The sequence below is a fragment of the Paramormyrops kingsleyae genome, chromosome 7, assembly GCF_048594095.1.
Source record: "Paramormyrops kingsleyae isolate MSU_618 chromosome 7, PKINGS_0.4, whole genome shotgun sequence".
Classification (NCBI taxonomy): Eukaryota; Metazoa; Chordata; class Actinopteri; order Osteoglossiformes; family Mormyridae; genus Paramormyrops; species Paramormyrops kingsleyae.
The window spans coordinates 29,056,002-29,071,827 of NC_132803.1; the positions used below are offsets into that span (position 1 = coordinate 29,056,002).

The window sequence follows — 15,826 nt, forward strand, 5'->3', positions numbered from 1 at the left end:
TACCCTTTGGGTTTGCAGAGTCGCCTGTCTTTCTGTTGCTCTGTAGTAGCCAGGACCTCACCTCATTTGGCCTGAAGAGAGGAGCTCGCTGTCGCTCCTTCAAATGCGGTCACCTCCCAGCAGCAGATCACATGACCCCAGTAAGGACCCATATGGGAACTGTGGTGTCTCCCAGGATGAAGGTAGAGATTAGTGTCCTCCTTAAAGGTAACATGGAAAGCATACAGCCCTGGGGGTCCCTGAGGGATGCCAGTTAGCCAATTAGCGTAGTTAACTGGAAGCGGGGCGGCTTTTCAGTCGGGCGGTAATCGGCCGCCTCGAGCCTCGAGCGAAGCAGAAGGCCCCTAGTGTGCCTGGCTCATCCAATCATATCACTTACTGAGGCAGCATTACACAGGGACACATCTCCTTGTTTGCGTGTCTGGATGGATGGACTTGAGAGGACCTATTGTTGTGACAGGGCTGTTTTATAACAGAGAGGCTGGCCCGTATTGGCCCCCTGGTGCATTAGTGCTGTCGGGACAACGGGGGCCTTGTGTGCAGGACTTGATATTGCAAGGTGGGGAGACGGAACCTGGATTAATCTATCTCTCTGTTTCGCTCCCAATTGTCCTAATTCTCTCTCGCTGACCCCCCCTCCCCACAGACACACATACACACTCAGTCTGCTACCCAATACCGACGGCCCCCAGTCTCCATCCACGAAGGGCTTAAGATTCGGCGATAGTGACTGGTCGCGTTTTGCCCTAATGGCTGGGAGGTGGCTTTGCAGGCGATGGGCTAAGCACTCGGGCTTAATGGAATAATTCCTCCAATAAAAAGATGCCCATTGAGGAAAAAAAATGGTGGTGGGGGGGGGGGTAAACTTCAGGATCAGTAAAAAAATCGACCCAAAGCAGCATGCTGAGACCGAGAGAGTGAGAATGCTGCACAGCCAATGATGGCCCAGCTCAGCAGGTCACATGACCTCAGGGAACTCTATGATTTGTGTAGCGATTTGGGCTGAAGGCTGTTGGTGTCCAGCGTGTCTCACACAGTGTCACAGTGTAGCAAATATAGTGTGTGAAGCTGCAGGGCATCCAGGGGTCCTCAGCTTCTTCTCGTGGAGGTCCTCGTCCCACTCTCCCCCTGGCGTCAATCCTCCATCCATGTGTCCATCAGTAAGAATATACGAAGACGGCTGAGTAGCATATACGGCACTGTCTTGGATAAACTATGGCGATGCAAAGCAGAACATCCCTGAAGAATGCTGGTGCTGGTGTGGAAAAGACCCATCTGGATAAATGTTAGCCGCGTTGGCTTAGCCTGACTAACGATCTGAGCAGCAACCCCAGTGCACTTGGCTTGGTTGGCTGAGTTTCATTTTGAATGGGTATCATCTCGTGGGCTGGATGCAGACATCTTCAGGGAACACTGTTCGCACCAAAAGGTGCACCTGGTCTTGTAAAAGCCTCATGTTCCTTGGACGTTATACGCACATGCAGGACGGAATGACACCCATGAGATGTACGGTTGGTCATTACAGACCCCCCACTGCGTTTAATCGCTGCTGTCTTCAGTCATAAACCCATCCGCATGAAGGAAAAAGGCTGGAGGACCTTAACACTCCTCAGACCTTTTTACTTTTTTCCATAGTTCAGATGCACAGGCCTTGTGCTCCTTATGCCAGTTTTCACATCTCTCTGCCTGGTCCTTCGATCCCCGTAGTTTCCAAACAGGTGTCCTGCCACAAATTCCAGCTTTGTGAAACTGACAATACATCACTTTTATATAGAGCCGCTAACTCACTTATGTGTGATTCTTTGAAGCCATAAATTTTTGTATTTTTTTGTAAATATCTCGCTAATTGTCCATCTATGGCTGTCGGTGAACTTCAAGTTGCGAACTCTGTTCCCCTCGGCCGTTGCAGATTGTCCATATCTGGCCTTTATGATTTTTGAACTATTTCTCTTTACACATTTAAATAATTATCATTCTTTGTGACCGATGCACCTGCAAGCTGGGCACTGATTGGCCTCTTTGGAGCTCTGATGATTGGCCCGTGCTCCTTTAAAAATTTGCATATGAAAGTGCTAGCTGTCACACCTCTGTTATAGCTGAACTGGCATCAACCTAATATGACTGAAATTTGCAGCTGTGGCTATAATTATGATTTTATCTGCTTCACAGTTTTTATTTTTTTTTATTTTGCACTACCGCAGAGCGAGGTGATATTGGGAGTAATGAGCGGGGGGGGTGGGTGGTTATTAAATTAGCTGGTAGCTGCCCACTCCTAGCAGAACCACCTGGCAAATCCTCCACTCTGCGCCAACTCCTCAGTGCAGAATCAGGCAGAAATAAGCACCGGGACAGCAAATTAGGCATTAAATGAGAAAAGCGTAAGAGCTGGCAGGCTGGTAGGAGAATGGATCAGTGACCGGGCCAGAAGAACCGGCCCACAGTTGGAGGTGCAAGGCCTGCTGTGGTCCCTACTTTCTTTGACCCCGGGCCTGAGGGGTGTAAAATCCAAGGGCATGGAGTAAATCAAGAACATGTACTTCCTCCCCCCCCCCATTCCCCCGAACCTTGTAATCGCCACCAGACGGGGGCCTACGTTAATGGTCTCCAGGGCGGTGTTCCCCCCTCATCTGCTGAAACGATAATCACACTCACTCCATCCTCTTTATCCACGTCGCTTAACCTGGCAAGTTCCAGTGGAAACCTGTTATCTAAAGGAAAGGTCTTAAGTAAAGAACCCCCCCCCCCTCCTCCCCCGGGTGGCCTGACCCTTTGCCATCCCATGGGCCTGAATTATTTTAATACAGTAATTGCAGCATTTGCTGTCCAATCACAACCCATTATGGTAATAGGATCCCGTTGCGGCAGGGTACCCCCATTGCCGATTACTGTCTGGAGGTGGTCCAGGCCGCATCGCCACAGCTGCCGCCACAGGCCTGCCATGATGGACAGGATAATGGTAATTGTATTGCCTGATAGCTCCCAGAGAGGAGGGGAGCCCAGACATAGAACCAAAGTCTGTATATATATGCCAAACCGCCACACAGTCTACCATAACAAACTACCCTATGATGGATGAACTGCACTTTGGAAAGGTGTAATACTTTTTGGGTGCCTTGTGTGCAGGCTGTTGCAGAGGTTTATTTGTAATGGCACTGCGTTGCCTGAATGTCACTCAGTGAAAGCGATGTCTTTTTCTTCAGGAATGTGATGCTCTTGTAGAGCCCCTAACGACAGCACCGGTGGGTGAGAACAATCCAGCACACAAAACTATACCTGTAACTGGAACCCAGCATACCCAGCTCTCCGTGCCTGTTTTACTGTAGAACCCAGCATGGAGAACTCATTATTCCTGTTTTAGAAAGCGGAACTCACCATGCCCATCCTAGAACCCAGCATGGAGAACTCATTATTCCTGTTTTAGAAGCTAGTATTCAGAACTCACCATGCCCGTCCTAGAACCCAGCATGGAGAACTCATTATTCCTGTTTTAGAAAGCGGAACTCACCATGCCCATCCTAGAACCCAGCATGGAGAACTCATTATTCCTGTTTTAGAAGCTAGTATGCAGAACTCACCATGCCCGTCCTAGAACCCAGCATGGAGAACTCATTATTCCTGTTTTAGAATGCGGAACTCACCTTGCCCGTCCTAGAACCCAGCATGGAGAACTCATTATTCCTGTTTTAGAAGCTAGTATGCAGAACTCACCATGCCCGTTCTAGAACCCAGTATATACCATTTGTCTTTGAAGGCAGTACAAAGTACTTGCTCTCTCAGCTCTCATGCAATCTGCAGAGTTTGGGGTAATGGCTCGTGGGACAGGCAGTCCAGTCACATCCAGGGGCCCCATCGTCTACCTACTGGGCCTCTTTGTCAGCCCTGCTCAGACGGTGCCAGCTAATGGTGCCCAACCACTTACTGTATATAGTTTTATAGCCCGACCTACGGTGCCGGCGAGGGGAGCTGGGGGAGGAGATTAGGAAATTTGTTTATCTTGTCTACGGTTCAGATACCGTATTGAGGACAAAGTCTAATTGCGCAGTTAAGGCAGACTTGAGGCCCATTACTTAGTTAGTGCCCAGTCATTATGTTGCTTATCTGCTGCAGCCCTGTGCCTTACAGAGCAATGAGTCCATTTTCAAGGGGCTCAGTTCTGGGGCAGGACAGGCCAGTGCTGTTTTCCCTGTGATGTCCCACAGAGCTGCATATCGACAGGAGGCCGGGTTTTCCATCCGGATCGGAAAGATTGTTCCGGGATGATGATGTTGATGTTGTTGTTGCGAAGTTACAGTGGTTTTTGATCATGATCCTTTATCAATTTTTTATAGCAGTTGATAAAGTCATTAGATGGTATCATGGATTAGATTAGGATGGTGCCTGCTTGGGCCTTTGGAGTTATACTCAGACTGTTTTGATTCTTCTTCTTCTCTCTTGATCTGACACATGGGCTCAAGATGGGCCTGAATGAGTCCCCTCTGTCTTCTATCGCTCGCATTTATACCGGCAGGTCTGCTCCCCATCAACCATATGAACCTGGTTTGAAATGCTTGCTGTCTGACCTCACGCCCAGTGACTTAGTACATCAAAAAGCCACACCTCCACGCACCCCTACCCCCAGCTGGGCACCCCACAGGCAAGAAGTGGGGGAGAGAATCTCTCTGACCAGCCTGATAACTACGGTAGCTGCAGTGCTAGCGGCAAACAGACGATACCCAGCACCTAAATCTTGAGCGGTCCTCATGGATACCATACAGGTGAACCAAATTCCCTTATCTACTCATGTTCTGAGCTGCAGTCTCGCAAGATGTTAGCCAGCTGCAAAGTCTGTCTTCAGTTTGAGGACCAGGAAGAACCATATGCTGAACCTCAGACCAGCTGCGAGCATTCCTCTGCCCAAAAACCATGCAAGTCAACCGGCAAAACATTGTATTTTTTTTCGCCTGGGCTTGTTCTGAGAGGTACAATAAAACTACATCTGAGCACACATCTCCACCACTTCTCTGCAGACCTGCCCATGGAAGCCTTCAGCATGTCCCCTCTCTGAGCTGATCTTTGCTGCCCCTGGGGCCTTGGGCTACCAGTTGAAGAGGTCTAGATCATCCTCCTGGTGCCCTTAGCCCTGAGGAACTGCCTCTTATTATCAGATGGTAGAGTGAATTGATTTATAGAGAGTGCTTGTGGTTCGGGGAAAAGTGATGTAATCAGGCCGAAAGGCCAAATGCATCAGGTTCTCGAGCCACACAACCTAGCAGCAAGACTGGGACCTTCGTCTGTCTCTTGAAGTGTCAGCAGGTTTAGGCTTTTCGGACATCTGTTTCGAATTACCACCACGTGGATTCAGACACAACAGAGCAAGACCCTGAGTGCAGGACTTCTCAAGTGGCCACGAGTGCTGAAATGCCAGTGTCAGAAGATATTTAATCATACGTAACACACTCAGTATGTTGTAGGCATGAGCTGTCGAGAGGGGGAGTAGAGTAGAACGTGGAGGGAAACGGTTGCCGTCAGTTGTTTAGTCTATTTGCAAAGCCGTAGTAGGACATCTCAGGAACGTCTGGACCAGATGCGTCAAGAACTATATTATTTGGCAGCTAAAGGACAACTTTGGCGCGGCAAAGGACAGAGTTCCGGGAACTTTAGGGTTAATCTTTAGAGAAGAGATCAACTGCTCACTTGAGAAAATTATATCACATCTCTAAATGGTCTGGTTGTGAGTAAGGGTGAATTGGAACGCAAAGATTTACTGTGTGAAACCTTACCCCCCAGATACGAGGGGGCAGCCACTGGACAATCAGACATTGCTCACGTCACAAGGAAGTTTTATTCACTCTTCAGTTGGGTGGGAGGTTTGATCAGAGAATTGTGATCTAACCCTGATCTCAGGGCTGAGGGAGGGTGGGGACGTTATCTGTGACCAAGCCACATGGTACCTGATATCAGGTCCTACCTCACTCCTCCCCCGGGGGGTGCCGGTCTCCCAGTTTCCTTACATATTCCCCACAAGTGACATCATGACCACATTAGTGCAGCACTGACAGTTTTTAAGGAACACTTGTTGGCTTGCATCCGAAATGCTTTTGGGTCGGGTGGTTCCTTTGGAACTCCTGTGCACTTGAGTTCAGACATGATTCAGCCCATATCACTGAAACAACCAGCTGCATACATGCATGTAAGTCACTTCTAAGACCAAGTGATCAAAATAATTTCATCCCTGACAGCTTCTCTTCAAACATGCTCAACAGCAGACCACCAGTCACAGCAGCAGATTCCTTGTGCTTAATTTTATATAGCGCTTTTACTTACATAATGGCCCGGAAATGTATTTAATGATAGACTGACAAGACAGCAGTCAAACATCTTGTTAAGAAAAGGTAGTTTGACACCACAGGTGTGGGGACAAGCAGACTTGGGTGGTGTCTGGTTTGTCACACTGTTATACCTTCCAGACGTTTTGATGGTGGTGGGCAAAATTTACCTTGAGATAGCCCCCCCCCCCCCCCAGTTTCGGTTCATTTTATTATGGGGGACCACCATACCTGCACTCCCCGCTAGTCGGCAAATTTTGTAGGCAAGATTTCAAAATACCTTGGTATTCTGTATTACCTTAATATCACCTAAGCCTAGGTCCAAGTAAGTCGGAAATAAGTTCATCGGTTTTGTTTGTTTCAGAGTGTAGTGGTGGTCCTCTGTTTAACCCTGTATATGGCTTGGGTGTTGGTCAGATCTCAAGCCTCAGCGTGGAACATCTAAACTTCCCATAAGGGCTCAGGTTGGGTGGTGTGATCTGCACCTAGACAGCTGTCGGACTGTGAAGAGAACTCGGATGGGCCTCAGTAACAGTCTCTGTCATTCACATCCGCTTTCCAGTGGAAAAGAAGCCCAAAGCAGTGAATCTGAAACAAAGGAATTCCTACGCGAGCGGCTGGCATGATCCGTGCACCTTCTCCAGTGCTGGCTTGTCCGTCCGCATTCGGCGAACCTCGCCGCATGTTAGTTCATGTAGTATCTCGTGTCGAAAGCACAGCAGGGGCTTGGGGTTCAAGCCTGAGTGGGAAACTTAAGCTGCCTAAGGTGTTTCGGATTTAAGAGTCTGTGGAACGTCTTCAAGAGCGGTACACGTTTGATTAGGTCACCGCAGGGTAACTCCTCAGTTTGCTTCTGCAGGCAAAGGATAAACAAAGTCTTCTACAAGGTTTCTATGTCTGAAGCCGACGCACCTGTAAAAACCTCTAGGAAAGGTTAGTGGCTAATTGGGGTTGGCTAATAATTGGGAAATGCTTCTTAGAATTCTGTATTTCAATTAATCTCTCCTGCATTTAACAGCCATGGTGCAGGTCCTGGTGTCATAGTGCTTCTAGGCATTTGATGCACTTGTCGCAAAAACATGCGGTCAGATATTTTTTGTGAGTGTTGTGCATGGTGGTCACCATACCAGTAGAGCCTCATAGCAGCCTGTAACAGAGCAACCATTAACCACACAGACACTGACACTGAACAAAAGCACAGACACTGTTCCCTGCAGGCATGGATAAGGGAGGATCCATGTTGGCTATAGACTTCATGGTTTGTTCCGAAGTCTCCCTCAGCATCAGGACCACAGAATGATGTTCTGCTGTTTCCCCAAACGATTGGTCAAATGTTTCATCCCACAGAACCACATCTCCTGGAGAAAAGAATTCTAGTCATATAAATGATCTGAATCAATGAACCAGATGTTGATTACACTTTTACACTCTTGAGGGAATTAGGACTGGAGCTGTTAGAGTAGTGGATGTGTCTAATGGCTAAAGTATTTTATCATGATATAATATCACCCATATATTCCCTTGAGCTTGAGCAAGTGATGCGTTGTGGGATTGTTTTTTAGGCTAGTGGGTGATGTGGGTTATTTTGCAATAGCTTTGATTGTTATTAAGTGAAAACACTGCAGTTGCTGCGGCTTTTAACCTGGCTTCCAAGGAACCGGCTACATTGTATTCCTTTTATTAGACATTTACGCTAAAAGTCTGGACTGTGGTGTTTCAGTGTTTAATGTCTGTTTGGGTATCCTCACCACCAGTAAATTTTTAAGTACTCCGGAGTGTGTTTGCAGAGGAAAATTCTGGATTCCCACCTTGCCTTTTTGCCTGCTCAGATATTTTTCAGTCTGTGTTATTTGCATCTGCGTCAATTTTAAGGGCTTTTGAGAGCTGAAATGCCAGAGGCATGGGGAGTGAATTAGCGAGTACCTCACCAGCAGGGTTGGGGGGGTGAGGGGGGGGGGGTCCTTTGGCTCAGTCACACTGCAAGTGTTCCAGGAGATCTCCCTGGCCTGTTTTTGGGATCGGTGGTCACCGCTTTGGACCGAACTAGAGGCGAACCCCAACTTGCACACTCCCAGCGTGGCCGTGCTAGCGGGGCTTCACCGCACAGCTGGCCCGCGGCTCACGCCAAAGCCATTAAAAGCGGGGCTTTCTCCTGGGGTGGTGCCTTTTCTCGTAGATCACTGGAATGTCATGTGCAGGGGCGCAGCAAGGAATTCTGGGACCCATGAAATCATCTTGGGCCCTCTCGGTACATTCTGCTGAATGGAGCGGGTGGCCGTCAGGCCCCCTCCAGCGAAGACCATTACCCCCCCCCCCCAGTGGTGGCCCTGAGTCCTCACTTCTCCACGCTTTGCTGTCTAGCACTCTTCACGCCTGCCCCCTCGCACTCTGATTTGGTCCTTTGTCCCTGAGCATCCAGGCGGTCTTGCTGTTCGCCCGATTGAAATAACCTCTTCCTGTGCCATCAGCTGCAGGAAGGGAATGTGAAGCAAAACAAGAGTCCCTGGGGTGTTAAAAGCAGGGGGTGTAAACCATCAACCCACTGCCTCTAACGGAATGTGCCGAGCGACGGCCTGGCCGGGCTCCAGACCCACACGGGCACATGGGGGGCCGGCCTCTTTACAAGCGTGCAGTGAGTCTGACCTCATCATGCCACCTGATCAGGCGCCGAGGACCCCACCGAGCATTTGGATCCACCTGGATCTGCTTATGGGACTGGTAAATTGGCAAAGGTTCATCCCAAAGTGCACGCTGTTAGGTTGTTCTTCTGTGTGCGTATCGCCGCACTCTGCCTGCGCTCATCGGTGAAACCTGACTGTCGTTACTCTGTCCCTTTCACTCCACTTTTCCCTTTCCAGTTGTGCCAGATGGCCAAGGAACAACTTCTTATCCTCCTTCGCTTTCTCGGCAAATACTACGTTACATGAAACCATTGTCTGGAAAATGCCCTTTAAGACAGAAAGTTTTACTTATTTCCCCCCCCCTTGTAACAGAGATCTATGAAGTCGCGATCTGATTTTAGACGAGGAATTGCAAGTTTTAAGTTCCTGTCCATTTTGTGATTTAGAGAGGTGACTGAGGATTACATGCTTAGCGGTTTGAACACAAGCACAGGCAGATACCAGCCGAAAGGCGGGGAGTGTCCCAGTCCTGAGACCTGCTTAGCATTGCGTCTTTCGCTTTTTAAGTTGTTTTCAGAACCATTTCACTGGCACTGGCTGATATCCTTCTGCGCTCATAGTCCGGAGACTAAGCTTTGTCGGTGGGACAGGAAGTGGCAGCCTGTGTTTCCTGATTCCATCTTTCCCACCTTTGCAGAGGCGGTGGACCTGCTAGATCACCTGGTGGGACTGGTGGAGGACGGCCGAAATGTGTCCATTTCCAAGGAAGGTGCTGGATGCTTCACTCTGCAAGTTGGCCAGTACGCCACCCTCCACCTGCCCCTGCGCCAGGTCTTTGGAGACAGGTACACACCTCACTGGACCCTCACTGGTCCATGTGCCCGTGTCAGCATGATGGTCTGGTTGGTCGTCTGTGTGCTTTCTCACGACTGGTCACGACCTTCCGCTTGCACCTGCGCAGGTTTGCGGATGAGTTCAGCCTGCTGCTGCAGCTGCGCAGCCCCCAGGCAGAGGACCGCAGCTTGCTGACCTTGCTGAGCCCCCAGGGCCACGTGCTGCTGCAGCTGCGCCTCGGCCCTCACGCCTTCACCTTTGTCACCATGCAGCAGCAGCATTATGAGTGAGCAGCCCAGCCTCCCAATGGCCACACCTCCCTGTAGTCCCGCCTCCCAAAGCCACGCCCACCCGACCCCACCTCCCTGTAGCCCCGCCTCCCATGGACAGCACTAAAACCACGCTCTGCTGGAACTTGTTTTAATATGCTTGCACTTTAATGCATATTATTCCTAGCATGTATTTTAGTACGATTTGCTATTTAAATACTGTTTATTTGCACATATTTCCAACATTATTCATATTATTCCAGGCTGGACTCCCAGGCCATCCATACCTAAGTGTGTATAACTGGGGTCTCCAGCTCCAGTCCAGTAGATTCCCCAGCGCTGCACAGCTTAGTTCTCTCCCTGTTCCACCACACCTGATTCAACTGAGAAGTAGAAGTATGTTAAATGAGAGGAAACCCAAAAACATGCAGGGCTGAGGTTCTCCAGGACTGGAGTTGGAGACCCCTGGTATAGAAACACACGTCCTTACACCGTTTTGATGTGCCCCTCCCAGGTTTCCGGTGGGGGTGCTGTCTGACGGCCAGTGGCACCGGGTGGCGGTGAGTGTGTCCACACAGCAGCTGGCCCTGTACGTGGACTGCACACTGGTGGAGAGCGTCAACTGGACCTACCGCAGCCTGGACATTGGCACCGATGGGCTGTTGATGGTGGGGGGCATCGTCGAGGGCTTTGAGACGCCGTTCGAGGTGAACTCCTCCTCCCCCCCCCAAGCCATCCCACCCCTATGCATAACACACACAGGTTTCTATAGACTGAAACTCCATGATATGTCATCCAATGACCCTATGATTGCAATATCATGACGAGACGGTCTATGTTTTTGGATGAAAGTTGGACCAAAAGTCAAAGCAGAGTGTGGGACAACAGTGTCCTGTTTAGGGGTGATGGAATGAGGACATTAACCCGCTAACTTTACAGAAGCTTCTCAATATGAGTTGCGAAGCAGAAGGTCAAGTAGCAGCTTTATATTGGTTGACCAGAAAGCCGCCGCTATGTTTCACTTCCAGATAAATATGGAGCTTTGGCCGCATGTCGTCACGACTGTCTAACACAGATGGCATGTGTTTCCTGTCATCCATGCAAAATTCATTTGCAGAGGCATAGCTCATGGGGGCGGCGGTATCCCTTATGAGAGCTGAGGCTTCTCTCAGGTTTTGGGGGGAGGGGGGTCACAAAACTCAACATTGGAAATTATGGTGAGTTAATGAATGGTGGTCATCTGATTCCCCATCCTGAGACTTTCAGCAAAGCCTCACAGCCTGAACGCCCCCATCCCCACCCCCCAACATAGGGCGACCTGAAGCAGATGATGTTCCTGATGGGTGACCCGGACGCTGCGGCGGGCCACTGCGCTCTACGTCTGCTCTCCTGCAGGCCCACCACCCACAAACCGCCACGCTCTCCGAAAACGTCTCACAGCGCTCGGGTACGTTCACCTGCAGCCTTCCGCCCGCCCCAGGAATGAAAGCATCCACGTACCGCCGGGCATTTCACGCCGCCTTGTCGCTGCTGTATCCTCCCCAGGATCTGATGCTCTCCTCAAACGACCTGGAGCACTTGCTGAAAAACCCAGAGCTTGTCCCAGATGAGAAAGCTCGTCTGATGGTGAGTGCAGATGTTCTGCCGTGGTTATTCCTTCTTAGCAGGGGTTCTGCACATCTGGGGGAGGGGGGGTCAGCTAGTGTAACACTTCATGGTCATAGTCTCTAAGGCTACCATTCAAGGCTCTTGAGGGTTATTTGGGTTGTACCTTGGTTAGAGGTGGAAAGTTCAGGTTTAGAAAGTATACAGTAAATCCAGACCAAGATATTGTTTTAACCAACCAGTTGAGTATGAAGAGTCACAGTCACAGAGTACTCAACTGGTTGGTTGAAACAAAATCTTGGCCTGGATTTGTACTTTATGGACCTGAACTTTCCACTTCTGACTTTATAAGGCTTCCGTATCGTTGTATTTTACATGAAGCAAACTATTAGCTCAGGGACTTTTTACTGGGGTTTATTTGAGCTTTTGGGAATCTGAACTCCTCTAAAGCTAGCAGTTCTGTTTGTAGTCCTGTCGCTTCCGGGGGGGTGGGGGACATCAAAAATCCCAAGCCTTTACTTCTCACTGATCACATCACAGGTTGAAACGCCCCCCTCTGGTTCCTCCACAGAACATCAGAGAAAGAGTGATGTTTGTGACCGTCTCTTAGGCTATAATCTAAACTCCATGTGACCCTGGATCTGCAGCCCCCTCCAAGCCTGGCATCTCTTACACAGTTTATTTTTAACCAGGATTTTTATCTGTAACCTGAAGAAAGCCAATTCTTTTCAAATGAAGAAACATGTAGAGCTGCTGCAGCATTTTCATAAGACTTAGGGGATGCCCTCTGGCACCTGCTTATATTAAAACCAAGTCAGCTGCTGGACTGCTTACATGTTACAGTGGAGTGGTGGAAGTGGGCTTTTCCATAGTCTGTCATCATTTTACCCCAATCACTTATAAATCAGGTATTTTTTCCATAGCCGAGGCTGTTATTCTTTCATATTTTATCATTAAGGAATTTTATGAAGGTACTCTTGCCATTGTCCCTATTCCCTGTAGAAGGGTGGTCCCTGATCCTAATGGATCTTAACCCACTTTTGGGTTCACTGCTAATCGAACACTCTGGATTCCAAACCCCCCCCCCGCCCCCCGATTCCCGATCATGCAAATTGCGTAACGGCTTGAAGGTAGCTACAAACACCATCCCGCCGAACCATGAAGGCTTTGACCAGTAGGTACGGAGGAGATGCCGCCCGCATTTTAATTTCATTACCGGAGGTGTCAAGGTGCCTGCATGTAACAACACAGCTGCCATTTACAGGCACATTACCCCCGTAAAGGGGCCAGACTGGTCCTGGCCCTCACATTGCGCATCTCTCTACACATTCCCAGTCCTTCCAGTGCCCATGCAGCACTTCCTCGGTCTGCCTTTCCATCGAAGCGGGGAAAATGGCAGTTAATGAACCACCTGGGTTTTGGAATAGCTTGCATCCAGTCGGCCAAATGAGGGGGGTCACATCTGGCTCCAGGAAGCGTTGAATCACAGCACTGCTGGGAATCGGCCAGAGATCACTACCTCTACGTGTGGACCTCATCATCAATTTTATTAGTCCCTCAGTTAAACGGTGACTCAGGGTTACATGGTATAATTAGCTATAGCTTTTACAGAACCATATGGTGACCCTGGAAATTATAAATCCCCTCAGATGCTAATTGCAGGTTTGGCTGCTTGTGTTTTCACACGGGGCTTGTTTTTGTCAATGACATGACTTGTTTCCATTGCTTTGTTCCATTCTTTGTACTGCCTTCAAACAGTGCTTAGCAGTGAGTATGTAGGTAAAAGCATTGACTGTAGGAGCACGCAAGGCTGGGATTGATGAGGCTCGAAAGTAGCAAAGAGGGAGTAAAAGATGTTAAAGATGTAAACCTCAGCCAAGACGTGACTCTCTTCTCTGTGTGGTGGCGGCGATGCAGGTTGTTTGCCGGAGTGTCTGATGTTGACGGGAAGGAGGGACCCATTGGGCTGTCATTGTTAAATGTCCACTTGGGCCTCAGTATCTTCCGTCACCGTAGTCTCCTTTGGGTTGGGTCCCCAATCCCTGCTGGAGCACTCTGTGGTCCCCAGGCTGGTGTTTTTGTTGACGTTTGAGGGACAGATCATAAAAAGACAATCACCAGAGAAGTTTTAGGGCTTGTATGTATTCATACTGAAGGATGACTGGCTCTAATCTCCGGAGGATCCTAGCTGTTGCATCTTCGTTCATGATAGTCACTTTGGACTAACACAACGGAGTGTATAAATCAGGACTTTGCTAGTTTGACTTCCTCTGCTGGCCCCTGGAGGATGGACTCCCCTTTTGAGTCTGGTTCCTCCCAAGATTTCTTCCTACTAGGGTGTTTTTTCTTGCCACCATCTCCTCTGGCTTGCTCTCTGGGGCTTTGGGCAGGGATAATGCAAAGCGCTTTGAGACAATGTAATGTTTAAAAATGTACAATACAAATAAAAATTTCATTGAATTAGCCAAGATAACCTGGGGAGTTAATAGCTACTGTAGTTGTGTAAGTTTTTGTTACATTTTTGTATCTACTAGCTTTATTATAGTCCTGGATCCATGTGAGTGGGGTGGGGGGGGGGGGGGTAGTGGTTGATTTATTGCTAGAAAGTGCTGAGACTTGTAAGAAGCTGCCCCTGGGAAACAAACCCTGACCAACCTTGTTGCTCACTTTCCTAAACGTTATTCCTGCCCCCCGAGGGCCTGTTGCTGACCCCCAGCCCTTCTGTAGGAGTGTGCCGGGGAGTGTCCCAGTCAGCTTTGGGGACTGAGAGGCGGAGCCCACATGGAAAGTGAACCTGCGCAGTTCACTGCATTTGCTGCGAGTGCATTTTGAGTGATGCTGCGATCTACTTGGGGGGAAAAACCCGCTATAGGCTGAGCTGTAGTTAAGATCAATGGGGTTGTCAGTGTGATCACAGACTGTAGTGAAATATGACCAAGACCAAGATTGATGCTACATTACATGTCTGCCTGATTTGCACAGAAAGACAGAGTGCAGGGCTGCGCAGCCGCTATCCTTTAACTCACAACATGCTGCACGTGGACTGCAGGCTTTTATCTTGATCCGGGATTGCCTGGCTTTGCCTGATTTTGCTGGAAGAGCATTGGGATGCAGATGTGAACGAGGTTAAAGGGTTTTGAAAGGCCTCCAGCACACACAATGAATAGTTAATGGTAAAGTGCAGCCTCTGGTTAGGTGCATAACAAGGCAGATTGCAAACCCTTATCTCCTTGGTCTGTATTGACTCGGCCTTGCAGTTAGAATAGAGGATGGGGAGGACTGGAGTCCTGAACAAGACAAAGTGAATCCAGTGACCACTGTCTGCTGAGTCATATATACAGTACGCACACATACTGTACACACACACACACACGCGCACATGTAGGGTATACATATCCTTATGGGGACCGCTCATTCATTTCAATGGGAAAAATGCTAACGCTAACTATGACAACCTTAACCCCTACCCTGCCCTAACCATAACCATAAGTAACCTAACAAAATACAAGAGTTTTTGCATTTTTAGTTTTTTCATAGCAGTCACCAATTTTTATAAAACAGAGTTTTCCCTTATGGGGACCAGGAAACCGGTCCCCATAAGGGAAAAAAAACAGATATTTATCACGTTATGGGAACATTATGTCCCCATAAGGATAGGTAAACCCGCTCGCACACACACACACGTATAGACACAGGTGAAGCTACTGTATGGAGATCTCACCAGCAGAGAAGAACCTCATAAAAATCGGAATGGGATATAATGGGCTGGGGGCAGGAGCTCTAAGGTGGGGTGGAGATGACGGATGGTGCTGATGCCAGCCCATACACTGTAGAACTTGGGAAGCAAGTTAAGGCAGCACCCATGTGCACCCCCCCCCCCCCCCCCCCCACCAAGTCAAGGGGCCAGAGTGAGAGCAGCTGATCAGTTATGACGGGTTCCAGGGTGTAAATCCTTCACTCTTGCCCTTTAAGACCCAAACGTACACACACTTCCCGTGCAGGTTTTGTTTGATTCACAGTGAAGTCTGAAAAAATAGTTCATTTAACGTTGACCATCAATGGTGTTGTCACCATTAAATCCTGCTAAACCACAACCTGAGTCGCCATGGATACAGCTCACACACCCACCCGTCCACCGTGTCTCCCCAGAGTGCCTCAGAGTCTGCGTGGTCGTGGTCCTGGGGGAGTTTCC

The 15,826-nt window shown here is 49.1% G+C and overlaps 1 protein-coding gene across 1 annotated transcript in view; it reads left to right on the plus strand.

The window, feature by feature from the left end:
- LOC111853998 (uncharacterized) overlaps positions 1-15,826 on the plus strand; it is an 82,416-nt gene that overhangs the window by 15,750 nt on the left and 50,840 nt on the right. The window contains exons 2-6 of the mRNA XM_072714732.1: positions 9,624-9,771; positions 9,888-10,046; positions 10,544-10,736; positions 11,342-11,476; positions 11,575-11,655. Coding sequence (XP_072570833.1) covers positions 9,624-9,771; positions 9,888-10,046; positions 10,544-10,736; positions 11,342-11,476; positions 11,575-11,655 — 716 coding nt within the window. The remainder of the gene's footprint in view (positions 1-9,623; positions 9,772-9,887; positions 10,047-10,543; positions 10,737-11,341; positions 11,477-11,574; positions 11,656-15,826) is intronic.